The sequence below is a fragment of the Dendroctonus ponderosae genome, unplaced genomic scaffold (genome assembly GCF_020466585.1).
Source record: "Dendroctonus ponderosae isolate FM_Combo_2020 unplaced genomic scaffold, Dpon_F_20191213v2 Dpon_F_20191213_1, whole genome shotgun sequence".
NCBI lineage: Eukaryota > Metazoa > Arthropoda > Insecta > Coleoptera > Curculionidae > Dendroctonus > Dendroctonus ponderosae.
In genome coordinates, this window is record NW_026017110.1 from 29,509,510 (window position 1) to 29,533,611 (window position 24,102).

General features: G+C 34.0%; 1 protein-coding gene and 1 long non-coding RNA gene across 3 annotated transcripts in view; both read left to right on the forward strand.

The window, feature by feature from the left end:
* The first annotated feature begins 6 nt into the window (after positions 1 to 6).
* Positions 7 to 588, forward strand: LOC125503572. Its single transcript, XR_007280974.1, has 2 exons — positions 7 to 68; positions 243 to 588. It is a non-coding gene; the product is annotated as an uncharacterized LOC125503572 (long non-coding RNA).
* Positions 589 to 809: 221 nt separating this feature from the next.
* LOC109541547 (acyl-CoA Delta-9 desaturase) overlaps positions 810 to 24,102 on the forward strand; it is a 32,672-nt gene continuing 9,379 nt past the window's right edge. Inside the window, exons 1-4 of one of the 2 annotated variants that reach the window (XM_019910424.2) lie at positions 810 to 1,051; positions 9,758 to 10,143; positions 19,069 to 19,199; positions 22,938 to 23,143. In XM_019910424.2, coding sequence (XP_019765983.2) covers positions 9,780 to 10,143; positions 19,069 to 19,199; positions 22,938 to 23,143 — 701 coding nt within the window. In that variant the 5' untranslated portion in view covers positions 810 to 1,051; positions 9,758 to 9,779. Of the gene's footprint in view, positions 1,052 to 4,787; positions 4,844 to 9,757; positions 10,144 to 19,068; positions 19,200 to 22,937; positions 23,144 to 24,102 lie in introns of those variants that run through there. The other variant, XM_019910425.2, reaches the window with a different exon arrangement.

Here is a 24,102-nt window from a genome sequence, read left to right on the forward strand (position 1 = left end):
AAGAAGACGTGGACCAAATGCGATGACCAGTTCCAGCACCACATCGAGGACCATGGGCTAATTTTTAGGTTTACTTTACGTTAGATTTAGGAAGCAAGAGAGGTTGTACTAGGCTAAAGTTTTTAAGTAGAATAAGGTAGAGGGCAATTGTACTAATTAGTTTAGTTAATTAGCATTGTAGAATGTTAGACTTTTAGGTTTTAGATTTTTAAGTTTAGGATTTTAAGTATTAAGGTTATTAGGTTTACTTTACGTTAGATTTAGGAAGCAAGAGAGGTTGTAGTAGGCTTAAGTTTAAGTAGAATAAGGTAGAGGGCAATTGTACTAATTAGGTTAGTCAATTAGCATTGTAGACTAGGACTAGCTGTAAGTTAGTTTAGGTAACAAGAGAAGATGTATTAGATTTAGGTCTAAACTTAGGGGTAATGTGCCCACAGTAGGTTAAGGTAGATTAAGGTAGGTTAAGTCAGTGATGTCAGCTTTCACAGAGTGTAAAACACTCTAAAGATGTTAGAATTAAGATTCGTAGATAAGTTAGCAGTAAGAAATTTGTAAAAATTTGTCTGAAATAAATAATGTTCAAGGCAGGTGTAACCGAAACGTTTAGCTTCTTTTAAAGCTAATCAAAAGAGTGCATTAAAAGGGTTATTGGGGACCGATTGGAAACTTAACGGTTTAATTAAATTTAATCAACTGAAAACCTGGAAACTTTGCCCAGCAGTCCAAGTGTGTAAAACTGTTATCCAGGCCAAAACGTACAGTGTCTTAATCGCATAAATTCGTTGATTTTCAATAAGAAAATACGGTTGTATGAGGCAAAACTCCTTGCAAAGGTGCGTTGCAGCAGCAAACAAAATCATCGCAGTGGACGGAATAACATTGACGGTGCCTATCCGACAGCGCGGACTATTCTATTCGGCTAGTTCATGGCATAAACTGAAGCAGGCAGTTTATATCGTATCGAAAAAATTACCTGACGTATGAGTTTTTGGTGAGTTTAGTGAAAACGTGCGGTTGGTGACGGAATTTGCAGAAGTCAGCAAACTGAAAGGCAAGTAGCAGGGAATTTGAACAGGTTTACCAACAGTCTTCCTAGGCTTTAGATTTAAATCAAACAGAAAACACTTGTGCACACATCCTGGGCCACATTGATAGTAAATTCCAGAAAATTCAAAAAATTATTGGTAAAATCAGATAGTGATATTTACTTGAATTCCAACGACAATTTACTGACGAAATGATTTATAGAAGCCTTAAACTAATGGAAGTTTCCCTACACATAGAGCTTCTGGCTCCAACTGGATCTGGCTATCTGAGTGTTCACGCATTGCCGGGCCCGATATAAATAGTTAAGTGTTTATTACACTGAAATTGATTGATTATAATTCATTTCAATTACCGTAACGTAGCTTCGACCGCATCGGACCGCTGATTTATATTTGCTCTCAACATTTCGGTTCATCCGTCTTGAGAAAGTTATTGAACTTATTTTATTAAGCGCTTTTTCCATACTGTTGATGAGCAAGCAAACTGATCACTATTATTGTTTTTCCTTCAACAAATCATTTGGATTCAAGTGAATTTCAAACCCTCACACTCACAAAGTTTGGATTATTTTTCATTTAATTATCATTATCGATTTAATTGTGTTGTTATCTTTGTTTTTGAGGTTTGGCTTCAATTCGTCGTTATTGGGTTAATGGGTTAATGGGTGATTCAACCAAGTTGACAATTTTCCACATTTGACTCACAAATTGAATTTACTCACAGGAAAAGTTATTATCTTCTTTACGTTTCGACAGCGCGATTGACCCGCATCTTCAGAGATTATTGTGCAAAGATTTACAAGAGTTAAACTTTGAGCGATAATGTAAGTATTTCGCAAGTAAAAAAAACTTTTCTTTTGAGTGGACAATGGGAAGCTGAATTTGTTCCTGCGTATTTTTTAGTTTTTTCGGGTTTTACTTAAAAAAACAATTTAAATTAAGCAGTTTCAGCGAAAAAAAATCTATCCAAAAAACACACAAAGTTTGTGGAAAATCGCAATTTTCAGGCTAAATTTCGAGCGGTGTTGCCAATCCGAGCAAAACATTTTAAGCTCATAAAAATTCCTTCGATATCTAGCATGTAGATTTATACAATTTGGGTAGGTTTGCATTATTTAGGTCTTTTACGTAAGGTTAAGAAGCTGAATTTGTCCCTCAAAATTTTCAGCTTTTTCTTTTTCAAAAAACACGTTAAATGAAGCAGTTTCACTGAAAAAAAAATCCTAGATGGTCCATAAATTAACCCAAAAAACACTCACAAATGTTGAGGAAAATCTCCGTTTTCAGAACGTTTTAAGTTCATGAAAATTGATCCCTTGGATACCTGGCATGTAGATTCGTTCAATTTGGGTCGATTTAGATTATTTAGGTCTTTTAAGTAAGGTTAAGAAGCTGAATTTGTCCCTCCGAATTTTCAGTATTGTTTCGTTTTACTAAATAACCTACTTTAAATTAACCAAAAAAACACTGACAAAGTTTGAGGAAAATCGCCATTTTCAGGCCAAATTTCGAGCGGTGTTGCTAAACTGCGCAAAACGTTTTAAGTACATGAAAATTGATTCCCTGGATACCTAGCATGTAGATTTATTCACTTTGGGTCGGTTTAGATAATTTTTGTCTATTTTTTAATTTTATTAAGAAAAATCACTTCCACCATGCTAACACAACAACCTCATAATTAACCGAAAAGGAAATAACGCTAAAATACGTGGCAACACCGCATCGTGTCCGAAAGTGACAAATAGTCCGCCAGCTGACTATCTACGCGCTAGATAACCTAAATCAATGGGCCACGTTGGAAAAGATGCCCAAACATTTATTATGCATCTTGGCGACAATTTTGCATGTAGATTTATAAACTGTTGATTCATAAAACACGATTAAGCAGCAAATATCAGCAACCAATCTCTTTTTTGTGTATAAATAAAATTTCAATTTCGAAAGTCGCGAATTTCAAAAGTTTTTTGGTCAGGACATGCTGGCATTTTTTCCGCTTAAACTGCTTAAGTTGAAGTGTTTTTTAAGGAAAAAACAAAAAATTTGTAGGGACTTAAACGAAACGATCACCTGTCTTGCTTACTGTCCATCAGAATTATGAAAATTTTTCAAAATATTCATTAATAACTTCAATGCCATTTTGTCCTAAAACACTTTTAAAGTTTCATGGCAAAAGTGAACTTTAAAATAAACCGTTTCAGTTTGCATCCCTTTTTAATCCTAATTTAATTAGCTCGAGTTGAGTTAACTAATTCATTTGTCCGCCCTGTATACGTGGCTTGATTATTTGCAGATCTTTTAAAAGCACTTCGTATATTAGACATTTTTATGGTCCAAACATCTGGTTTCAATAAAAAAATAGAATAAATACAATTTAACAGCAAAAGTTTTAATCGACCATTTAATGCAATTTTTTATGTTTATTCATCGTTTCTCGATTTTATCGATCGTTTTTATAATCATTTCTTTATTACTTTTTAAATCCTCCAACACTTGCATTCAAAAATAAAACAAATTGTCTGAATTAAAAAATATATAGCTTTAAAAGCCTTTTGCTGTTTTGCCTTTTTGTATCTCAATTTATGTCTTTCTTATAAAAGTTTATAGAAAATGGTTTAAACATTTTTACACGTTGTAAGTGAATACTAAACGAGCTCGGTGATCGTGTCGTTTGAATTGTAGGATTTTCAATTTTTTCCTTAAAGAACACGTCAAATTATGCAGTTTTAGCGAAAACAATTTCTGGATGGTCCATAAATTAAGCCTAAAAAACGTTTACAAAGTTTGGAAACTCGCTTTTCCAAAATCACTTATTTATGCACGAAAATCAGATTATTCGGTGCTGCTAAATCCTGTTTTAGGTGTCAACAATTCATCGCCACATGCAAAATTGTCGATGAGATGCATAATAATTATGGTTTGTCGCTTTCGCAAGAGGTTGAACATCTTTTCTAACGTCGCTCGTTAATTGAGGTTATTTATCTAGCGCGTCGATAGTCAGTTGGAGGATTATTTGTCTCTTTCGGAAATTCAACACATTGCGGTGTTGCCACGTAGTTTTGCGTTGTTTTCCTTTCGGTTACTTTTGAGTTAGTTTATGTTTGCATGGTCCAAGTGATTTTTTTAATGAAACCAACAAATATATAGAAAGTAAAAATTAATAATCTGGAAAGGCCGAAATAATCTAAACCGAATTTTGTACTTTTTAAATCCTCACTTGCATTCAAAAATAAAACAAAGTGTCGCCGCTCGAAATTTTGCCGGAAAATGGTGATTTTCCTCAATCTTTGTGAGTGTTTTTTGGCTTAATTTATGGAGCATCCAGGAAGTTTTTTCGTTGTTTAATTTAAAGAGTTCTTTAAAGTAAGAGATGAAAAAACTAAAAATTCGGAAGGGCTCAAGCGACCCAAACATGCTCAATAGTTTGTTACCTTTTTAGACTGAAAAAGAACACTGCACAACTGAAAAGACAATTTTAAAACAATTAAAAACAGTTTTTCAAAAAAACTGAATATAGTTAACCAAATAACAGAAAAAGGAACAAATTGTGATGAGCGAGTGGGTTGAGAAAATTGATTCATATTTTCCGTTAAATTGGAAAGACTAATCACGTTACAGAAAAAGTTAAAATTTTAATTTTTCCTACCGATTTCAGTCTATTAGTTCCCATCACTTTCGTGCCGGAAAGTTTCATTTACCTGGAGAAAATTTGAGAATTAATTTTAAATATTTACTGTGTGTTTCAGTTCGAAGAATTCTTGATGCTCTCTTTCAAAAGGAAAGCATTTTTAGCTGCGCATGTGAGTGTCTATTTACAGGGTGTTTTTCAATTTTCAAAGTTCAAGTTGATTATCTTCTACAATTTGTCTTCCTCTCTGTCCGCTGTACTTTGCATATTGAAATCATAAGGAACATGTGTAATATGAAAAGCAGAGAAGTGAAATAAAGTCGCGACAAAAATAGAATTTCAAGTCCCATGAAGGAAACAAAAAGAAAAACAACTTATTAAAATTGAAATATTGCTCTTAGCGACTTGCCTATATTTCATTCAATAAGCATCACGGAAACTCATCGGGTAAAATGTTAATAAATAAATCAAAATCCCTTTCTATTTTTTGAACTTTTGGCGCCTGATTCCATTCAGATTAACATGTAATTAAAACAACTTTGTTTTTTTTAAGGAAAAACAGTAAGTTTTAAAAATAGATTGGTTTCTCGTTTGAAAATCTACATATCTATTTCCAATGTAAAACAAAAAATAGCTGTATTTCTATAAACTTTTGTTATAAAGTTGCAAGTTCAGGCGGAAGAAAGGCCAATTTGAAGCCAGAATTAGGGACACTTTTGTGCGCCACGTGGACGGAAAAACCATGTTTCAGAAAACTTGGTTCCACCATTTTCCCATCTGTTTTCACAGTAGGTTATCGAGTCAATGTTACAAGTTTTGAGAAAATTAATAGGCAAATGCCGCTGCTTGAGGCGCCCGTCCTTTAAAAAATGTTACGTATTTGTATATTTTTAAACATTGCCTAATACCTGCCTAATTAAGTTCAGGTGAGTCATTGCGTGAATTAGGAATTAATGAACACCATTAACAATTACCACTTAAGTGTCAACAAACACTGAATACCTACGACAAACATGTAAGTTGGTGCTGATCAAAGCATCAATGTGTTTAGAATGAACGATTAGCGCCTAACTTGCGAACGCAGAATGCATACTCAAACCTCTTCTTGATCTATTTTCAGTCGATCGCCTGCTGTTTTCGTTGTGTATAAATATTGCTGATTCTGTTCAGATCGGCCATGTAGGTAGCAACTGGGATTAAATTCAAGTCAATCAATTGCCCGCAAATAAATACGCTCGTTACTATTTTTAACATTTCTGAAACTGTTTGGGCACTTTCACTGCCAGAGCCAGCATGTGGACGCACGCAAATATAAATCAGATAATTAAACGTGGCAAATAAAAACAACAAAACATTGAGCGAAAGAAAAATGTCCACTGTCTCAAAATAGGATTGGATTATGATGGAAATATGTATGTTGTTTCTAACGCTCCTCAGTCGGCTATTTGCGGCCACTAAACGAAAGTCTGGGGATTTTAAACCTTAAGAACCTGAGTACGTATTTTTGTCAAATATGGAAATAAATTTGTCTTGTAAAATTCCTCTCGTAAGCCAGTATCCCAAATATCCAAGTAGCCAAAGATTTCGGCTAGAAAATAAAGTTAGCTTTTTGCAAAGCGATAGCGTTTGACTACGTGACGATGTTGGCGTGTGAAATCTTAAATTTGCTAACATTTTCGGCAATTTTTTATTGATAAAACCAGTGCAGTCCTGTTAGGACGCCCCGATTTATGTCACCAGAAATTCACGGAAACGGCGTTTTTACTAATTACATGCCTAACAATGTAGATTTGCAGATTTTACAGGTAATATATAATTTAGCATAAAAGTCTGTAAAAATCCACACACTTCATAGTCCTTCGATAAAGCAGATTATATAAAAAAATGCGAACTATTAAGCGTTATCTTGAGTGGCGATAAAATAAACGGCCGATTACCCCACCTGCGCATTTTTGGATAAGGCAACGCTAGACAATCAACACGTTTTTTTTTCAATTATCCACTCTTCAGATACCGCTATAAACATTCCTCAAAGCAAATCCAATTGCGCAAAGAAACACCTGAAAGTTCCGGCGTCTTCAGATCTTCAGATGTATGAAATGGGCCAATAAGTAGAAGTGGCTGTTCTCAGTTCCTTCGGAATATTCACTACTATTACTGTCATAAAATTATGAGAGAGTCAACATGAGATTACAGACCCGCCATATGGCTGAACTGGAGAATTTCATAAATCGAAAGATTTTCGATTAAATCAATCTTTTTCGGTTCATCGACTAGTCGAACACCTTCGGTGGCTGTTACCAAATTCTATGATTTCATAAACACCAATTAACTGAAGGCAATAAAACCGGCTTCAAAGCTTCTTCTTGCAAATGGCAAAGTTCTTTAACGGGCTTCTACAAGGTGTCTCATAGGAGATTGTAAAAAATTTAACGGCGGGTTTCTGGGGTCAAAATTATATCTACGATTTAGCCCAACTTAGCTTGGGAGGAAAGTCGAAGCAAACAGAAACACTGGGGTTCTAAGTATTTTTTAATGGTCTTTTTCTAATAGCTCAGGCGCAACTGGGAATTTTTTGCTCAAATCAGATTTATTGAATATCTTATATTCAGGGGTTTTCGAGGGTAAACATTTTTGAAAAGAAAATTAAAAACTAGTTTTTCTTTGGGCACGACACTGGTTGAGATTAATAGAGAGGAAATCAAGTGAAAAACAGTGTTTTCTACGCTCCAACCAGTTATGCCCGAGGGGCTCTGCACAACTTTACAGCAAACAGTTTCCTCGGTTTACTTTGCAAAAAAATACTCTTCGCGTAGATTGATGCAAAAGTTGTGCCGACATTGATTGAGATTAATGCAAAGAAAATTAAGTGAAAAACAGTGTTTTCTAAGCTTCAACTAGTGTCGTGCCCGAAGGTCTCGGCACAATTTTACAACAAACACTTTTCTCAGTTTACTTTGCAAAAAAATACTTTTCGCGTAGTTTGATATAAAAGTTGTGCTGAGCCCTTGGTGCACGACATTGGTTAAGATTAATCAAGAGAAAATTGAGTGAAAACAGCATTTTCCACTCTCCAGCCAGTGTCGTGTCCGAAGGGCTCGGTACAACTTCACTGCATACACTTTTCTGGGTTTACTTTTGCAAAAAAATACTCTCCGCGTAGCTTGATGTTAAAGTTGTGCCGAGCCCGTCGGTCACGACACTGGTTGAGTTTAATAAAGAGCAAATTAAGTGAAAAACAGCATTTCCCACGCTCCAACCAGTGTCGTGCCTAAGGGGCTCGGCACAACTTCACAGCAAACGCTTTTCTTGGTTTACTTTGCAAAAAATAACTCTCCGCGTAGTTTGATGTAAAAGTTGTGCTGAGCCCTTTGGGCACGACACTGGGCAAGATTTATCAATAATAAATTGAGTAAATAACGGCGTTTTCCACGCTCCAGACAGTGTCGTGTCCGAATGGCTCGGTACAACTTTACAACAAACAAATTTCTCGGTTTACTTTGCATACAGATGCTCTCAACGTAGTCGAATGTAAAAGTTGTTCTCCACCCTTTTGGCTCAATTAAAACCAAATTAAGTCAAAATAACAGTTTTTCCACCGGAGTGTCGTGTTCCAAGACATGCTGGTCCTGCTAAATCATACTGAGACTGGAATATCTACAAATCTTTCAATATTTTCCAATCAAAAAATGTTTACCTAGTGGAAATCTAGTTGATCTCTGAAATCCACGGTTTTCGAGTTATTTTTATTAATAATATTCGTTGCGTTGCATTTATGGAAACAAATCTGTCTATTTATAGACGAAATAATAGAGGGCAAAAGTAATTTCCTGAACACTACGAAAAATAAGTGAATAATTGTAATAAAAAAACTGATCAGCTTTCGCCCAAAGTTGTCGAAAATGATAACGTGCATAATTAACTTCAATAGATTTAATCACACGTTTGCAACACGATTTTCTAATTTTAAATATTTATTCCCAAATCTCCACATAATTTGTAATGTTTTTAAATACATAATTCGTCTCGGGCATCTATCGTTTCTGTATACACGAAAGACTTAAGGTGTCAGCAAACAGAAAAATCTAGAGGATTAAAATCTGGACTTCGACCTGGTGTGTGACTTCCCCGACTAATAAAACCATTCGGACTATTTGCATTTAGGTAATTTTTCATTTGCCGTGAAAAATGGGCTGCAGACCCATCGTGCGTAATTATCAGATCACGTCTTATGTTTAAGTTCGTGTCCGTAAAGATCAGATTAATGTTGTAATAATGTTAATGTAATAATTAATTAAATGTATCGCACCCAATACTTTAATGGCAAATATCTCAAAAACGATTGATCTTAAGGATACCGACTAGGTTTGCTGCAGCTGGCAAAAAAAAAACGAGTTCTTCAAGAGTTACTTGAAAAAGACCATTAAAAAAGTGACTTTGACCCCGTGCATTTCTGTTTCAGTTGACTTTTCTTCCAAGCTAGTAGCGCTAAACCGCATTATTTTTACCAGAGAAATTCAAATATGTTGTTGGCTTTTTAAAGACCTTTCATCGATGTTCCATTCTAAATCCACTTGCAATCTACAAAATGCTCGATTGGACATGCCGCGTGTGTTGACCTCGCTACTACACGCTGGTGTAACAGGAAACAAGCAAAATATTAATCTACATTGTTGAACAATGTGATGGCAAAGGAATTTTTTACGGCCCGATGACCGCGGATGTTGACACACTTCTTAATGAATAATATTGTTTAAACCGATGATGTAATTCGTAATGTTGGCGATATGTCACCGTTGCATGTTTGCGGTTTTAATAAATGTTTGCCAGTTCAAATTGGGGTTATTTTGTGTCAATTTCCGCTAATTGGCCTACGAAAATATTCAAGCACACCAGACCCAGATTGCATGAAGTGGCATTTGACATCGAATTACAACCAATTTATGAATATGGCCTTTAATTAAGTGGCATGCAAAGTCCACGATAATAATTGTTCCCATTGCTCTCAGTAACATTCCGCTACCTCCAAATAACCATTCAGTCTCATCGAGTGCCAGCCTTGATATCAACTGTTGTTAATTTCCAGATCGAAAATACTATGTGAACATATGAGCAGTGAGGAGAAAAATACAATGTGTCCAACTACCCCCATAGTTCAGGCGGCGTCCTCTCAGCTGACATGCAGAACAACCGCGAGCAACAACAACATCCAGCAGAACGATGAAGCAACGAATTATGAAAAATTCGGCGGTCCGAATGATGTGTTTAGTGAGAAGGACAACGACATCAGTCGAACAATTAAAAAGCTAGACGAAGAAACCAAAGAAAATAGTAAACTAAGGCGAGAAATCGAGCAGTTTCGGCCATCAATCAAATGGCCCGATCTGATAGTGCAGCTGTTTATTCATTTAGGGTGTTTGTATGGACTGTTCTTATGTGTGTGGTCAGCGAAGTTGTTTACGTTACTATTCGGTAAGTGAATTTTCCATTGGGTTTAGTTAGTCATTTTTATTTTTGCGTCGTTCGGCCTTCAGTTCTTTAGGCCATTAACGGCCAAGTCCCCCATTTATATGCCATTCTCCCACAACTTAATCTACGTGACGACGCCTAAGGGGAGGTTTGGTGTTTTATGCGCCTCAATTATACTGGGAAACTACCACTAAAATATCTAATTGGAACGCGATGGCAATCGGATTATTTTTATGAATATTTTGCTCAGTTTTATTAAGTTCCGTTTTTTAAATTACTTTTTTTATTTGTCCTGTTAAATTTTGCATTTATTTGAGTGTTATAAACTATGAAAGTAGTTCTTAGTGACTTACTCTTCTCTAGATTTTTAATTGAATAATTGGCTTTTCTAGAAGAATAATTAATTAGTTCAACATCTAAGAGTATTTTGCCGATTTGATGCATCCACTCCATAAATTGTCCGGCATAATCGGTAAGGGGAGAAAACCTTCTTAAATCTAAAAATTGCTTTATTTTTTGTAACAATTCTAGTTATAATAATAATCCTGACTAGTTAATGTTGCTGTCTATATGAAGCAACGCAGTTGGCAATTTGGGTTTAATTTTATTGCATTTATTCCAGGTCTCTGTGTCTTATTTATTTACTTCTAATTAATCAAAAATATTTGTTCTTGTGACCCTTATTTGCTCAGCCAGCTTTTATCTAGCTAAACCTGATTTCGGTGCAGAATTAGATTTGGCAACTTTTCCATTATTTGCAGTAAAGATTGTTTAGAAATAAACTCAAAATACTATGAAAACATGACAGCTTCACACACAACAATCACTTCTAGAAGCCGTAACCATATAACTGGCTTTATTTTCCATTGATCTAACAAGGAACAAAAATAGCACTTGACCTAAATGCATTTTCGACTTAAAATTGACCAAAAAACAGGACCTTAAGCTGTACGTATCGAGTCGCGGAACATGCGGTATATTGCACAAAATCTACGGCTTTTAGTGTGATTTTTTGCACAATCTTTGCGCGTTCAGGACAAGCAGAAATGGTTTTCAGGATATTATATGTTTAACAATTGAGTTAAAATAAAGTTTTTGTCAGTGGTTGAAATATTTTGTCTATAGATTGGTTCACCCTGTGTGTAACTGAAATATTCTTCTAGCTTGCAAGTGCAAAGGTTTAAAAAATTGAATATTAGTTGATTTGTTAGAAATAATTCTGTTTTTTATGATTTTCTTTTAAAGTAATCGAATTCAGTTTTTATGTTCGCTAGGAGCTTTCTTCTGTGTTTAAAAATTAAGCGTATTCTTCAAATAAACATTTGTCCTAAATAGAACACTCTGTATAGTTTAACCTCGCAAACAAATTATTTCGGTTTTCAGCAGTTTTTCAAAGAACACAAGTATTTACGATCAATTTGGAAATATCCAAATCGCTCCTAAATAAATTTAAATAAGAAAAGATGTTTGATGGTAACTCGCAGATGGAAAATTAAAAAAAAAACAGATTTTCAATTCTTCAGTTTTTTAGGTGTTTCTTCGAAAGTAATATTCAAAATTTAAATTTATTTTGTCTTGTGCCTTACTTCTAGGATACAAAATTTAGCAGATTGTCTTATACAAGCTTCAAATACACATATGGATAAACCAAACATTGTATATTTTAATATGAAAAATAAATTATTTACAATTTGCAGCATTTTTTTATATTATTAAATTACTTATGATCGATTTGTTGGACCCCGAATAGCTTCGAAACAATTTCAAATAAGAAACCATGTTTTATAGCAAAATGTTTGTCAATGTTTTATTGTAAAATTATGAAATTTATAAATGTGTGCGCAAAAGCATCTAACAGTGATATACGTAGTTAACAGCTAAATCCTTTTTATTTGTTCCTAAATGTTAATTTCAACTATGTAAATTGATCAGGTTTTATCTAACAATTTGTATTTGTATTGTTCCATTTTATTTACATCGATTAATCTTTTAGAATTGACCATGTATGCTTCCATAAAACAAATTGGGTACTTTAGACTGAAAACCTTTATATGTAACGATCTATTTGCGATTAGAAACATTTCCAAATAAAATAAAGGGAATAATGAAAATTTCCCTAGTTATGTTTTGTTTTGCTATTAATATGCAATTTTTCAAACATTTTATGGAATTATTTCTATAGTAGCGTGACCCGCGCAATTAATTTTCTTTAACAAATATTCCGACCAGAAAAGTATCAGCATGTAAATCCGATATTTGAAGCGTCCAGTGAATTGACAAAGCGCAAATTTTAAAACGATTATTAATTCTTGCACTTAAATTTATCACAAAAACATTTGAAGAAAACGATGTTGCCATCCTATAACTAGTCGCAGACGTTTTCTCTCATATTCTGCTCATAAAAATATTTAGAATTGTGGAATTAAACTTGTAGGGATCGTTGTGGGCAATAATCCAGACATTAGAATAACTAATTACATACCTGGAAGTATCGCATCAGCCAAAAATGCTTAAATGCGTGATATCAGCTGCAAGCATTCGACCATTTATTCAAATTCGCGATAACGAATAAATTCAGTCACTCCTCAAAGAGAAAAATCCAAAAAACTCCAAATCATCTCAGGAAAATCCCGAACAAACCGCAGTTAAAGATAAAGAGTTACTGAATAATCCTCCCATTGCTTCTGGGCAAGGGCCAAAACGTAAACAATTTTTCCCATCAAAACCTGTTCAAGCCGCATTATGAATCGATGTTTATTTAAAATCCCACTAAAGATTGCAAAATTTACTATTGAATATTCCTTTATTTCACATTGCTTTACAGGGTGATTCAAAGTCATAAGATCAGTTGTTCAAAGAGAAAAGTTTGATCATTTCCTATTATGTTTTATGTGTATTCAGCACTCACTACTGAAACTCATCCATTTATTTCAATTGTACTGTTTATTTTCTCAATAAAATTTAAATTTAGAAACGCAGTCAAACTGAGTAGAAACCATTCTAAACACTTGACCTACATCCATTCAGGCACTCGATCTACGTGCATGATAAATAAACTTGTGATATCGCATTTTGAAAGTAAAGTAGAGGCAACAAAAATGGATAAGGCGCAGAATTGAAAAAAAATCCAGCACGATAAGAACCGAGTAATAGGAAAGATGAGTTAAAGGGATTCAAAAAATACACTTCAGCTCTTTTTTATATTGTTATTACCAAAGAAAAACGATTTCAAATCTGGCCAGTTGCAAGGCTTTTACTGCAATTCAAGGAACCTACCATTAAAATATATAAATGGAAGAAGACTAAGTCGGATTATTTTTATTAAAATTTTGGTCACTTTTATTTCGTTTCGTTCTGAGAATGATTTTTTATTTAATTTGTACGTTTTTGTTTCGTTATATATATATATTTTAACTTTGTCTAATTTTTTTACTTTTGACTACTGCTCAGTTTTTTGCTCATCTCTCATACTCACATTCAAGATATGTTACTAATTGCTTTTTCCATTGGAGGCGTTTGTTTTTTGCTCCTTCTGATTAAGTTTAATTAGTGCAAAATTATCTACACTTACTATGTTTTTTAATTAACCTTTTCAATTAATGAGGAATTTTCTCACTTAGACATTTAAAATTCAAGTAACTTAGATATTAGCGAAATTCAATTGAGCTAATTTGGTATCGTAATATCAATAATTCTTGGTAATTTGCAAAATTTTCTTCCAGCTTCCTTTGAACATGGGAAGTAGTGTCTACTTTAATTTTACTATTCACTGTGTTATAAACCACGAAAGTATAAGAAATTCTACTTTATCCTGGTGACTTATTCTTCTCTAGATTTTCAATTTAATGATTAACTTCTCGAGAAGAATACCTAAGTAATCAGTTCAAGAACTAAGAGTATTTTGCCGATTTGATGCATCCAGTCCATACATTTTGCGGCATAATAGTTCAGGGGCAAAAACCTTCTTAAATCGAAAAATTGCTTTAATTTATATAATAATTATAGCTATAATAATAATCCTGACTAGTTCATGTTGCCGCATAAAGGAAGCAGCGCAATTAGCAATTTGAGTTTAATTTTATTGCATTATTTCCGGGGTCTCTGTGTCTTATTTATTTACTTACGTATTAATTAACCAAAAGTATTTGTTCTTGTGACCCTTATTGGTCAGCCAGCTTCTATCTAGCTAAACCTGAGATATTTGGAAATTTCAGTGCAGAATTTGATTTTTGGCAACTTTTTCATTATTTGCTGGGAAGATTTAGAAAAAAACTCAAAATCCTATAAAAATATCACAGCTTCACACTCAACAATCACTTTTAGAAGCCTCAACCATAAAACTGCTTTATTTTAAACCGATCTTACAACAAGCAAAAATAGCACTTGACTTAAATGCATTTGCGACTTAAAATTGACCGAAAAACACGTTATTAAGCTGTGCGCATCGAGTCACGGAACATGCTGTATATTGCACAAAATTTAAGGCCTTTGGTGTGATTTTCGCACAATCTTTGCGCCTTCAGGACAAGCAAAAATGGTTTTCAGGATATTTTTATGTTTAATATTTGAGTTTAAAAAGGGTTTTTGTCAGTGGTTGAAATACTTTGTCTATAGATTGGTTCACCCTGTGTGTAACTGAAATATTCTTCTAGCTTGCAAATGCAAAGGTTTAAAAATTGAACATTAGTTGATTTTTTAGAAATAATTCTGTTTTTTATGGTTTTCTTTTAAAGTAATCGAATTTAGTTTTTATTTTCGCTAGGAGCTTTCTTCTGTGTTTAAAAATTAAGCATATTCTTCAAATAAACGTATTGAAAGTAGTGTAGTTTGAACACTCTGTATAGTTTAACCACGCAAACAAATTATTTGCGGTTTTCAGCAGTTTTTCAAAGAACACAATTGTTTATTATGAATTTGCAAAGATCCAAATCGCTCCTAAATAAATTTACATAAGAAAAGCTGTTTGATGGTTGCAGGTGGAAAATTTTAAAGAATTACCGGATCTTCGGGCAATTGTTCCGTTTTTTTAGGTGTTTCTTCGAACGTAATATTCAAATTTGAGATTTATTTTGCCTTGTGGCTTACTTATAGGATACTAAATTTAGCAGATTGTCTTACACAAGCTTCAAATACACATATGGACTAAACCGAACACTCTGTATATTTTCATGTCAAAAATAAATGATTTGCAATTTTCAGCAGTTTTTTATATTATTAAATTATTTATGATCGATTTGTTGGACCGCAAACAGCTTCTAAACAATTTCAAATAAGAAACCATGTTTTATAGCAAAATGTTTATAAATGTTTTATTGTAAAGTTATGAAATTTATAAATGTGTGCGCAAAAGCATCTAACAATCATATAAGTAGTTAACAGAAAAATCCTACTTTTTTGTTCCCAAATAATAATTTCAATTATGTAAATTGATCAGGTTTTATTTAACAATTTGTATTTGTATTGTTTTATTTTATTTAAATCGGTTAATCTTTTAGAATTGCCCATGTATGCTTCCATAAAACAAATTGGGTACTTTATACTGAAAACCTTTATATGTAACGATCTATTTGCTATTAGAAACATTTCCAAATAAAATTAGATGAATAATGAAAATTGACCTATTTATATTTTTTTTGCTATTACTATACAATTTTTAAATATTTTATGGAACTCTTTCTATAGTAGAGTGAGCCTCGTAATTTTCTTTATCAAATATTCCGACCAGAAAAGTATCAGCATGTGAATCCGATGTTTGAAGTGTCCAGTGAATTGCCAAAGCGCAAATTTTAAAACGACTATTAATTGTTATTCTTGCACCTAAATTTATCACAAAAACATTTGAACAAAACTATTTTTGCCATGTTTTATCTAGCAGCAGGTGTATTATCTAATATTCTTACTATAAAAATATTTAGCATTGCGGAATTAAACTTCTAGGGATCGTTGAGGGCAATAATACAGACATTTGAAGAACTAATTACATACCTGGAAGTATCGCATCAGCCAAAAATGCTTAAATGCGTGATATGAGATGCAAGCATTCGACCATTTAGCCAAATTCGCGATAACGAATAAATTCAGTCACGCCTCAAAGAGAAAAGTCCAAAAACCCCAAATCATCTACCGGAAAATCCCGAACAAACCGCACTTAAAGGTAAAGAGTTACTGAATAATCCTCCCATTGCTTCTGGGCAAGGGCCAAAACGTAAACAATTTTTTTCAGCAAAACCTGTCCAAGTCTTCCTTTAGTTATTACTTTAGTTATTACTTTAGCGTATTCCTTTAGTTCACATTGATTTACAGGGTGATTCAAAGTCATACTATGAGTTGTTCAAAGAGAAAAGTTTGATCATTTCCTATTATTTTTTATGTGTATTCAGCACGCACTACTGAAACGCATCCATTTTCAAATGTACTCTTTATAAAATTTAAATTCAGAACAACAGTCAATACGTGCCTGATCGATAAATAATCCTCGTGATAACGCGTCTGGAAAACAAAGTAGAGACAACAAAAATGGATAAAGCGCAGAATAGAAAAAAATCGGGCACAATAAGAACCGAGTAATAGAGTGATAAAGGGATTCAAAATATACACTTCAGCTGTTTTTTACGTTATAATTACCAAAGAAGAACAGTTTCAGCAATTTACTTAAGCTGTGTAAAGTAGTCAATCTGGCCATTCTCGAGGCTTTTACTGCAATTCAAGTTCACATTAAAGATCTGTTTTGCATGTATAAGGAGCAATTAAAACAAATTTTCTATCCCTGTTTTTATCAGGTGTGCAAAGTGAAAATGTAATATAAACCAAACCCACATTTAAAAAAATTGTATAATAAAATGATGAAGGATGACAAAATATTCAAACTATTTCATCTTGAGTTGAGATGCTGTTGCGCTTTCGCTCTGTGCAGTTGAAAAAAATAACGATTTCCCAACCTTTCAAATAGTTACAAGCCCCGTTCAGTTCATTGCAAATCTATACCAAAACATTCGAATTGACCATGTGTCCTAGATTGCTGGGTTTTATTGGTAAAGTTTACTGTTTGTCTGTTTGCTGTCAGTGGCGACTCGTCCGTTTTAAACCGATCTTGTGCTAATTGACCAGAATACGAAGCAAAATGTGCCTACAATTCAGAAAAAAATGCGTAAATTTAGGTTCAGCAGGATTGAAACAAGCTGCTTCTATGTACTAACTGTAGCAAAATCCTTCTCATAGACGACAATATGTATACTTTTAAACTAAAGCAATTTTGGTTTGAAGCCACTTTAAAAACAGGGCAAAAGTTGCCCAAAAATACTTATTGTTAAACTTCCGAAAACATTGAAATTTACTTCGCCCAGAACCAAGTGAAGTCTTTGCTCACTTTATTTAAATTTCATTCAGATTCTTGATATATTAGCAAAATTTCAAGCAAAATCGGTTCAATTGACGAATGAAATCATAGAATAAACTCCAAAAATTACGGTTTTAATTGATGAGTTTAAATTTTTGAGAAACTAGTTTTTAACTGAAATTCCAGTAACTAAAGAGAATAAAACTCACGTAATTGAGACATTGCATGAACGATTAATTAGCCATGTTAATAAAATTCAATTTATTCCATATTGGTTATATGAACTGAATGCATTTATGCATTTTTAAAAGTTAAAATTTTCCCGTAATTACGGCGTTAAAATTGTATTTAGTGTGTGGTGGCTTTTCTATTTTACCTCTTGAGATTAGAAAACCATAAAAACACCATAAACTGGCTCTGGTCACAATATCAATTTTCGTCTCATTTTTTTCTCGTAATAATTGCAAATATGTATTCATCTAGAATCGAACTATAAAGTTATTTTTTCCAAAAAATCCTCAGAAGTCTTTGATTAATGTAAACTTTGCTGCTGAAAATAAGATGAGAGTCAGCTGGAACACCATCAATCACAATTTGTGGTCGGTTTTACAAGGAAAATTACTATTTTTTTAAAATCCTGCATGTTAAGCTGGTTGCGAGTTGAATTAAACGCGCTCGAATATTAAAATTTGATCTTTATTTGAATTTTATTTATGAACTGGTGCGAAACAAGTTTATATGCATTAATTCATTAATTGCAAATTAGAAAATTTAGATCGGGTTCTAAATGCCTTGTGGTATTGAATTTCCAGCGTAAAAAAATAAAAACTTTATTGAAATGAAAACTTTTACAAGCAGAATTTAGGGGCAACAGAGTTTTTTTGCTTTTATATTATGTCTTCTCCTACTCAGCTTAACAACTTGCTGTGGCTGTTTCGCAAATTATACTCGGGTATTCTCTATTATTTGGAGTGTGAGCTTAATAGATAATATTATCAAGACAATACCTTTAAAATTATCGACCGAAAATGATCAGCAATTTGCACTGAAAAGAGTTTTTACGTACAAATCGCGTTTACGCCTGGTGTGGTTATTTTTCTGCGTCTCTGTTTACACAGGATGTTTAAGGCTTCTACCCAATAATAAATATATTAGGCGCTGTTGCTTTGAACCCTGCGGACACGACATTGTTTCAGAATGAACAATTGCAATCAAGAGGTCAGTTTTCACGCAAATGAGTTCTAAACAGCTGATTCTTGTACTGATAGTTTTTCAACATCTTTGGACTTCTCCTATAAAGAAAATTTGAGTTTTTTTGAGTGCTTAGACAAGACAGTCTTGCTGAGGAAAGCATAATTGGAACTTAAAAGTTCCAATTATAAAAGCACCAGTAAACTTTCTTGAAAATATTTATATGTATAACAGGATGAATGAAAGTGCAATTTACACTCTATTGCGTAATTTTTTTGAGCGGTTATTAGAGCCCCATCTGCCCCAACTCGAAAAAACGTTAATCCTCCATAATTTTTCCAAACAAATTTTAGTCAATAGAGACCCAAATTATTTCCACTAATTCTCCTAATTTCTTTCAGCATTCCTTACTGTAATCGCATCAGGGTTTGGCATAACTGCCGGGGCTCATAGACTGTGGTCCCATCGAGCTTACAAAGCGAAATGGCCCCTCAGGATGCTTCTAGTCTTCTTATTTACCATAGCTGGACAGGTATGTGGCTAACTCTGTGTTTTCTATGACTCATGGCAACAAATAAACGAAAAAATATGAATAATTTATAAAACACCCAGTTCTACTGAATAGGTTGCATATAAAGGCCCTCGATAAGATCGGCTTTTTTAGGGTCAGTGGATGTCAAGCCGAACAAAGCTTTATGAGAAAGCGACGGCTTGGGCTGGGTTAGTTCTATAACAAAAAACAACAATAAGCACTCAAACCGCATGCAAAAAGGCTTTTGTTGCTTGTTTTCCCTCATTAATTTCCACTTTATTTCTTTCAAATAAATTAGACCACCCTCTAAATTGACTCATTTATTTCCTCGATCGGAATCGCAGGGTTTAATGGTTGGCTTGAATGTTATATTTACCATTATTATGACCAATGCGTTTGCCGTGTTTGAAAATCGATCCTAGACGGGCATTTCCCAGAATTTAATTTGTGGCCGAGGGCTTTTTTTCTCCGAACCATTTCCATCGAATTATGCCAAACATGTAAGGACCTTGGTCTAAATAGAATTTCTAATGGTGGCAAATATTTATTATTTACGCCCCTCGCTTTGGTAAATTACAAACAACGGTGGGTAAGTGATTGTTTAACAAACGACTAACTGAAATCAGATCGATCCATGAGGATGTAAACAAGACTGGTAATCGGATAAGCGAGCTTGTTTTTACAAAATTGCAGCTAATAGATGTTGTAAAACATGCCTGGGATTAGGTTAATGGATGCTGTGAAATGTTTAATATCTGTTGTTTTTGGTTCAACATATAAGAAAGGAATATTTTCCGTCCATTGGATGGATGGAAAATAAACGTCGTCGCTCAATTTGCAGGCACGCCTCGCAAATTATCTGCCTTCCAAGTCTGAGCTCGTAAGTAACTGAAGTTCACCCACCCTATAGAAGACAATTTAGGCTAAGAAATCGAGAATTTCTAGTAAAATTGTGCAAAAAGCTGACTTTTGCGAAATCTGTTAAGGATGGGTTGCAGATAAATATTGTCGCTCCATTGCACGCTCGCCCTTAAAAATTTCTAACTTTCAGAAGTGAGCCAGTAACTAAGTGAAATTTGCACACCCTATAGAAGAGGCTTTAAGCTAAGAATCTTGCAATTTTTCAGGAAATTAAGCAAAATACTGATTTGTACGAAATCTGTAAGTATTGCAAGCGACAGTGTTTATTTGCCATTCAATAACACGCACGCATTTAAAAAAGTTCGCTATGAATCCTCAGCTCATAATTAAATGAAATGAAAAATGGCCTACCCTATAGAAGGCAAATCAACCTAAGAAGCGGGTGATCTTCGATAAAATTGATTAATAGACTGATTTTTGCCAAATCTGTTAATAATGAGCGCAAAATAACCTTTGTTGCTCAATTACACGCAAATATTTAAAAAAATTGCTCTGATACCTGAGCTCATAATTAAATCAAACTCACCCACGCTATAGATGGCAATTCAAGCTAACAATGCGGTAATTTTCAACAAAATTCTGCAAAAAGGCAGATTTTTGCCAAATGTGTTACTTAATGATAAGCGCAAATTAAACACTGCCGCTCAATAACACGCACGCATTTAAAAAAAAGAATTCTGAGCTCATCATTAACATATTAAAACGGCAATTCGGACTAAAAATCCTGAAAGTTTGAATAGAATTCAGCAAAAGACTGTTTTTTGCCAAATCTGATAAAGATGGATGGCAAATAAATATAGTCGCTCAATTGCACGCACACACTTAAAAATTTCAAAGTTTTAAGCTTGATCAAGTAACTTTTTAACAATTCGCACACCCTATAGAAGACGTCTCACGCTAAAATTTCTGAAATTTTCTATAAACTCTAGCGAAAGACTGAGTTTTTTCCAATCTGTTAAAGATTCATGGCAAATAAATATAGTCGCTCAATTGCACGCACTCCCTTTTGAAACATTTCTAAGCTTCAAACTTGAGCAAGTGACTAACTGAAATGCGCACACCCTATAGAAGACGCCTGAAGCTAAAAATCCTGAAATTTGCGATAAAGTCTAGCAAAAGACTGAGTTTTTCTAAATCTGTTAAAGATAGATGGCAAATAAATATAGTCGTTCAAGTGCAGGCACGCCCTTTTTTCTAAAATTTCTAACTTTCAATCCTGGTAAAATAACTGACGGAAATTCGTACACCCTATAGAAGACGCCTCAGGCTAAAAATCCTAAAATTTTCAATAAAATTTATCTCAAGACTGATTTTTGCCAAATTTGTTAAAAAGGGATGGCAAATAAATATAGTCTCTCAATTACACGCACGCATAAAAAAAAATGACTTTCAATCTTCAGCCCAAAACCAACTGCTCTATAGACGGCTATTCAGGCTCAGAATCTGGTAATTTTCAATAAAATTGGCGAAAAAACTGATTTTTGCCAAATCTGTTAATGATGAACGTAAAATAAACACTGTCTCTCAATTGCACTGACGCATTTTAAAAAATTTCACCTTGAATCCGGAGCTTATAAATAACTGAAAATTTTCCACTAATATAGAAAGTAATTCAGGCAAAGAATCTGATACCTTTCAATAAAATTATGCAAAAGACTGATTTTCGCCAAACCTGTTAATGAGAAGCGCAAAATAACTAAACATGGTCCCTCAATTACACGAACGCATTAAAATTAAAAATTTACTGAAATTGGCCCACCCTATAGAAGGCAATTTGCGCTAGGAACCTAGTAATTTTCAATGAAATTTTTCAAAAGACTGATTTTTTGTAAACCTGTTAATGATGAGCGCAACTTAAACATTGTCCGTCAATTACACACATCCATTTAATTTTTTTTTTAGTTTCGATCCTGAGCTCAGAATTAACTTAATAGAAGTTAAAGTTAAGCATTAACCCTATAGAAGAAAATTCAGGGTAAACATCTGTTAATTTTCAATTAAATTATGCAAGACTGATTTTCGCAAAACCCGTTAATGATGAGCGCAAAATAAACATTGTCGCTCAATTACACTCATGCATGTAAATTTTTTTACTTTCAATCCTGAGCTCAGAATTAACTAAAATTAGGCCACCTTATAGACGCCAATTCAGGCCAAGAATCTGGTAATTTTCAATAAAATTGGACAAAAATTTGTTAAATATTCGCACAAGATAAACATTGTGGCTCAATTACACGGATGCATTTAAAAAGTTCTAATTTTCTAAAGTCTGGTTTTTGCCAAATCTGTTAATATTGAGCAGAAAATATTGTCGCTCAATTACACGCACGCTTTTAAAAATTTCCAACTTTCAAGCCTTAGCACTAAACTAACTGAAATTCATACACCCTGCAGGAGATACTTCCAGCCAAAAAGTCTGCAATTTTCATCGAACTTTTGCTAATGACCGATTTTTGCCAAATTTCTGATTGAGAGGCCGAAAAAAAAACATTGTCGCTCAAATACACCCATGCCTTTAAAAATTAGTAACTTTCAATGCTGTGCACAAAACCAACTGAAAGTCGCACACTCTGTAGAAGAGACTTCAGGCAAAAAGCCTGCAGTTGTTTTAGGTATATTTGAAATGATCTGGTTGTATTCTTACGCCGCCCAGTGTTGCCTGCTTGTCGCGTACTGGCTGTTTATGACCTTAAGCAGTTGCCATCCTGCCTTCAACTTTGCAATTTTAACCATGAACTTCAGATCAATATTTGCTTTTTGAGGGTCTCGAAAAGAAAATCGATTCACGGGCAAGTTTTAATTTAGATTTTTTTTCAGAGGCATATTTACGTTTGGGCTCTGGACCATCGCGTCCATCACAAGTACAGTGAAACCGATGCCGATCCTCACAACGCAAAAAGAGGCTTTTTCTTCTCGCATGTGGGTTGGCTGGTTCTCACTCCTCATCCACTGGTGGTGGAGAAACGGAAAATGGTCGACATGTCCGACTTGGAGAATGACTCAATAGTCATGTGGCAAAAAAAGTAAGTCACCAGTTTACTCATTGAATGCTTATCACTTTACTTAAAAAATTGCTCAACGATTGTTAGCTCCAAAAATATTTTTGTTGGCTGGAATTGCCTGGACGTAAGCGGGATTCAAATCTACTTAAAAGTCAATGTTTGATTCCTGGTTGACCTGAAGGACTGGAAAAGCTTGTCTGAGCAACTATGGAAAAGACCGAAGGCTTTTGAAGAAAATTGTGCTAAAGAAATGCCACTAATTGTTGAAGAAAATAAAAAAGATAATGAACAACGAAACGTAGGCGATGAAGAGCGAAGCGCATAAATAATTGAATATATGGAAAATTATGTCACGAAAGCAAACAGTTCAAACGAGAAAAATATTCTGGCTTCATTAGAAATTTAAAGAATGACACATCATGTGTCTGAATGAGTCCTTACTATTTTTTTCCTCCCCTTGATTATCGGATGTAGCTTTGGATGATCAAGTTTGCGCCCAGAGAGCTGGAATCCTATCAAAAGAAACGTTCCAAATCCAGTCCAATCGACCACTTAAATCGAGGAAATTCTGTATTTGGATGAAGTAGAAGAAATAATTTTACGCTTGAGAATAAACCTTGGAAACAGTAAGAATTCTCAAGAACCCACTAATTAAACGTATACTAATTACTACGTGTAATTAGCAGATGTAGCAGTTATCAGACATAAATATAGACCTAATTTCTCCGAACAACCAACTTGTCTGTCATCAGATCTAATAATTTTTAATTTCATTGGAAAAAACCAATTGGGTTTTTTTAATTGAAATAGAAGCTTCATACGCTTGCACCAACTTATTCTCTTCCTCTCCTCCTTTCTTCTTCTGTTTTGATAAACATTATGTCCTCCAGCATTTCTGTTACTGCTTTCCAGCATGCTTGGTTTTTGGTTAAAATTTCGCTGATGTTTTGCTTGTTTATTCTGGTGTTGCATTTTTTTCC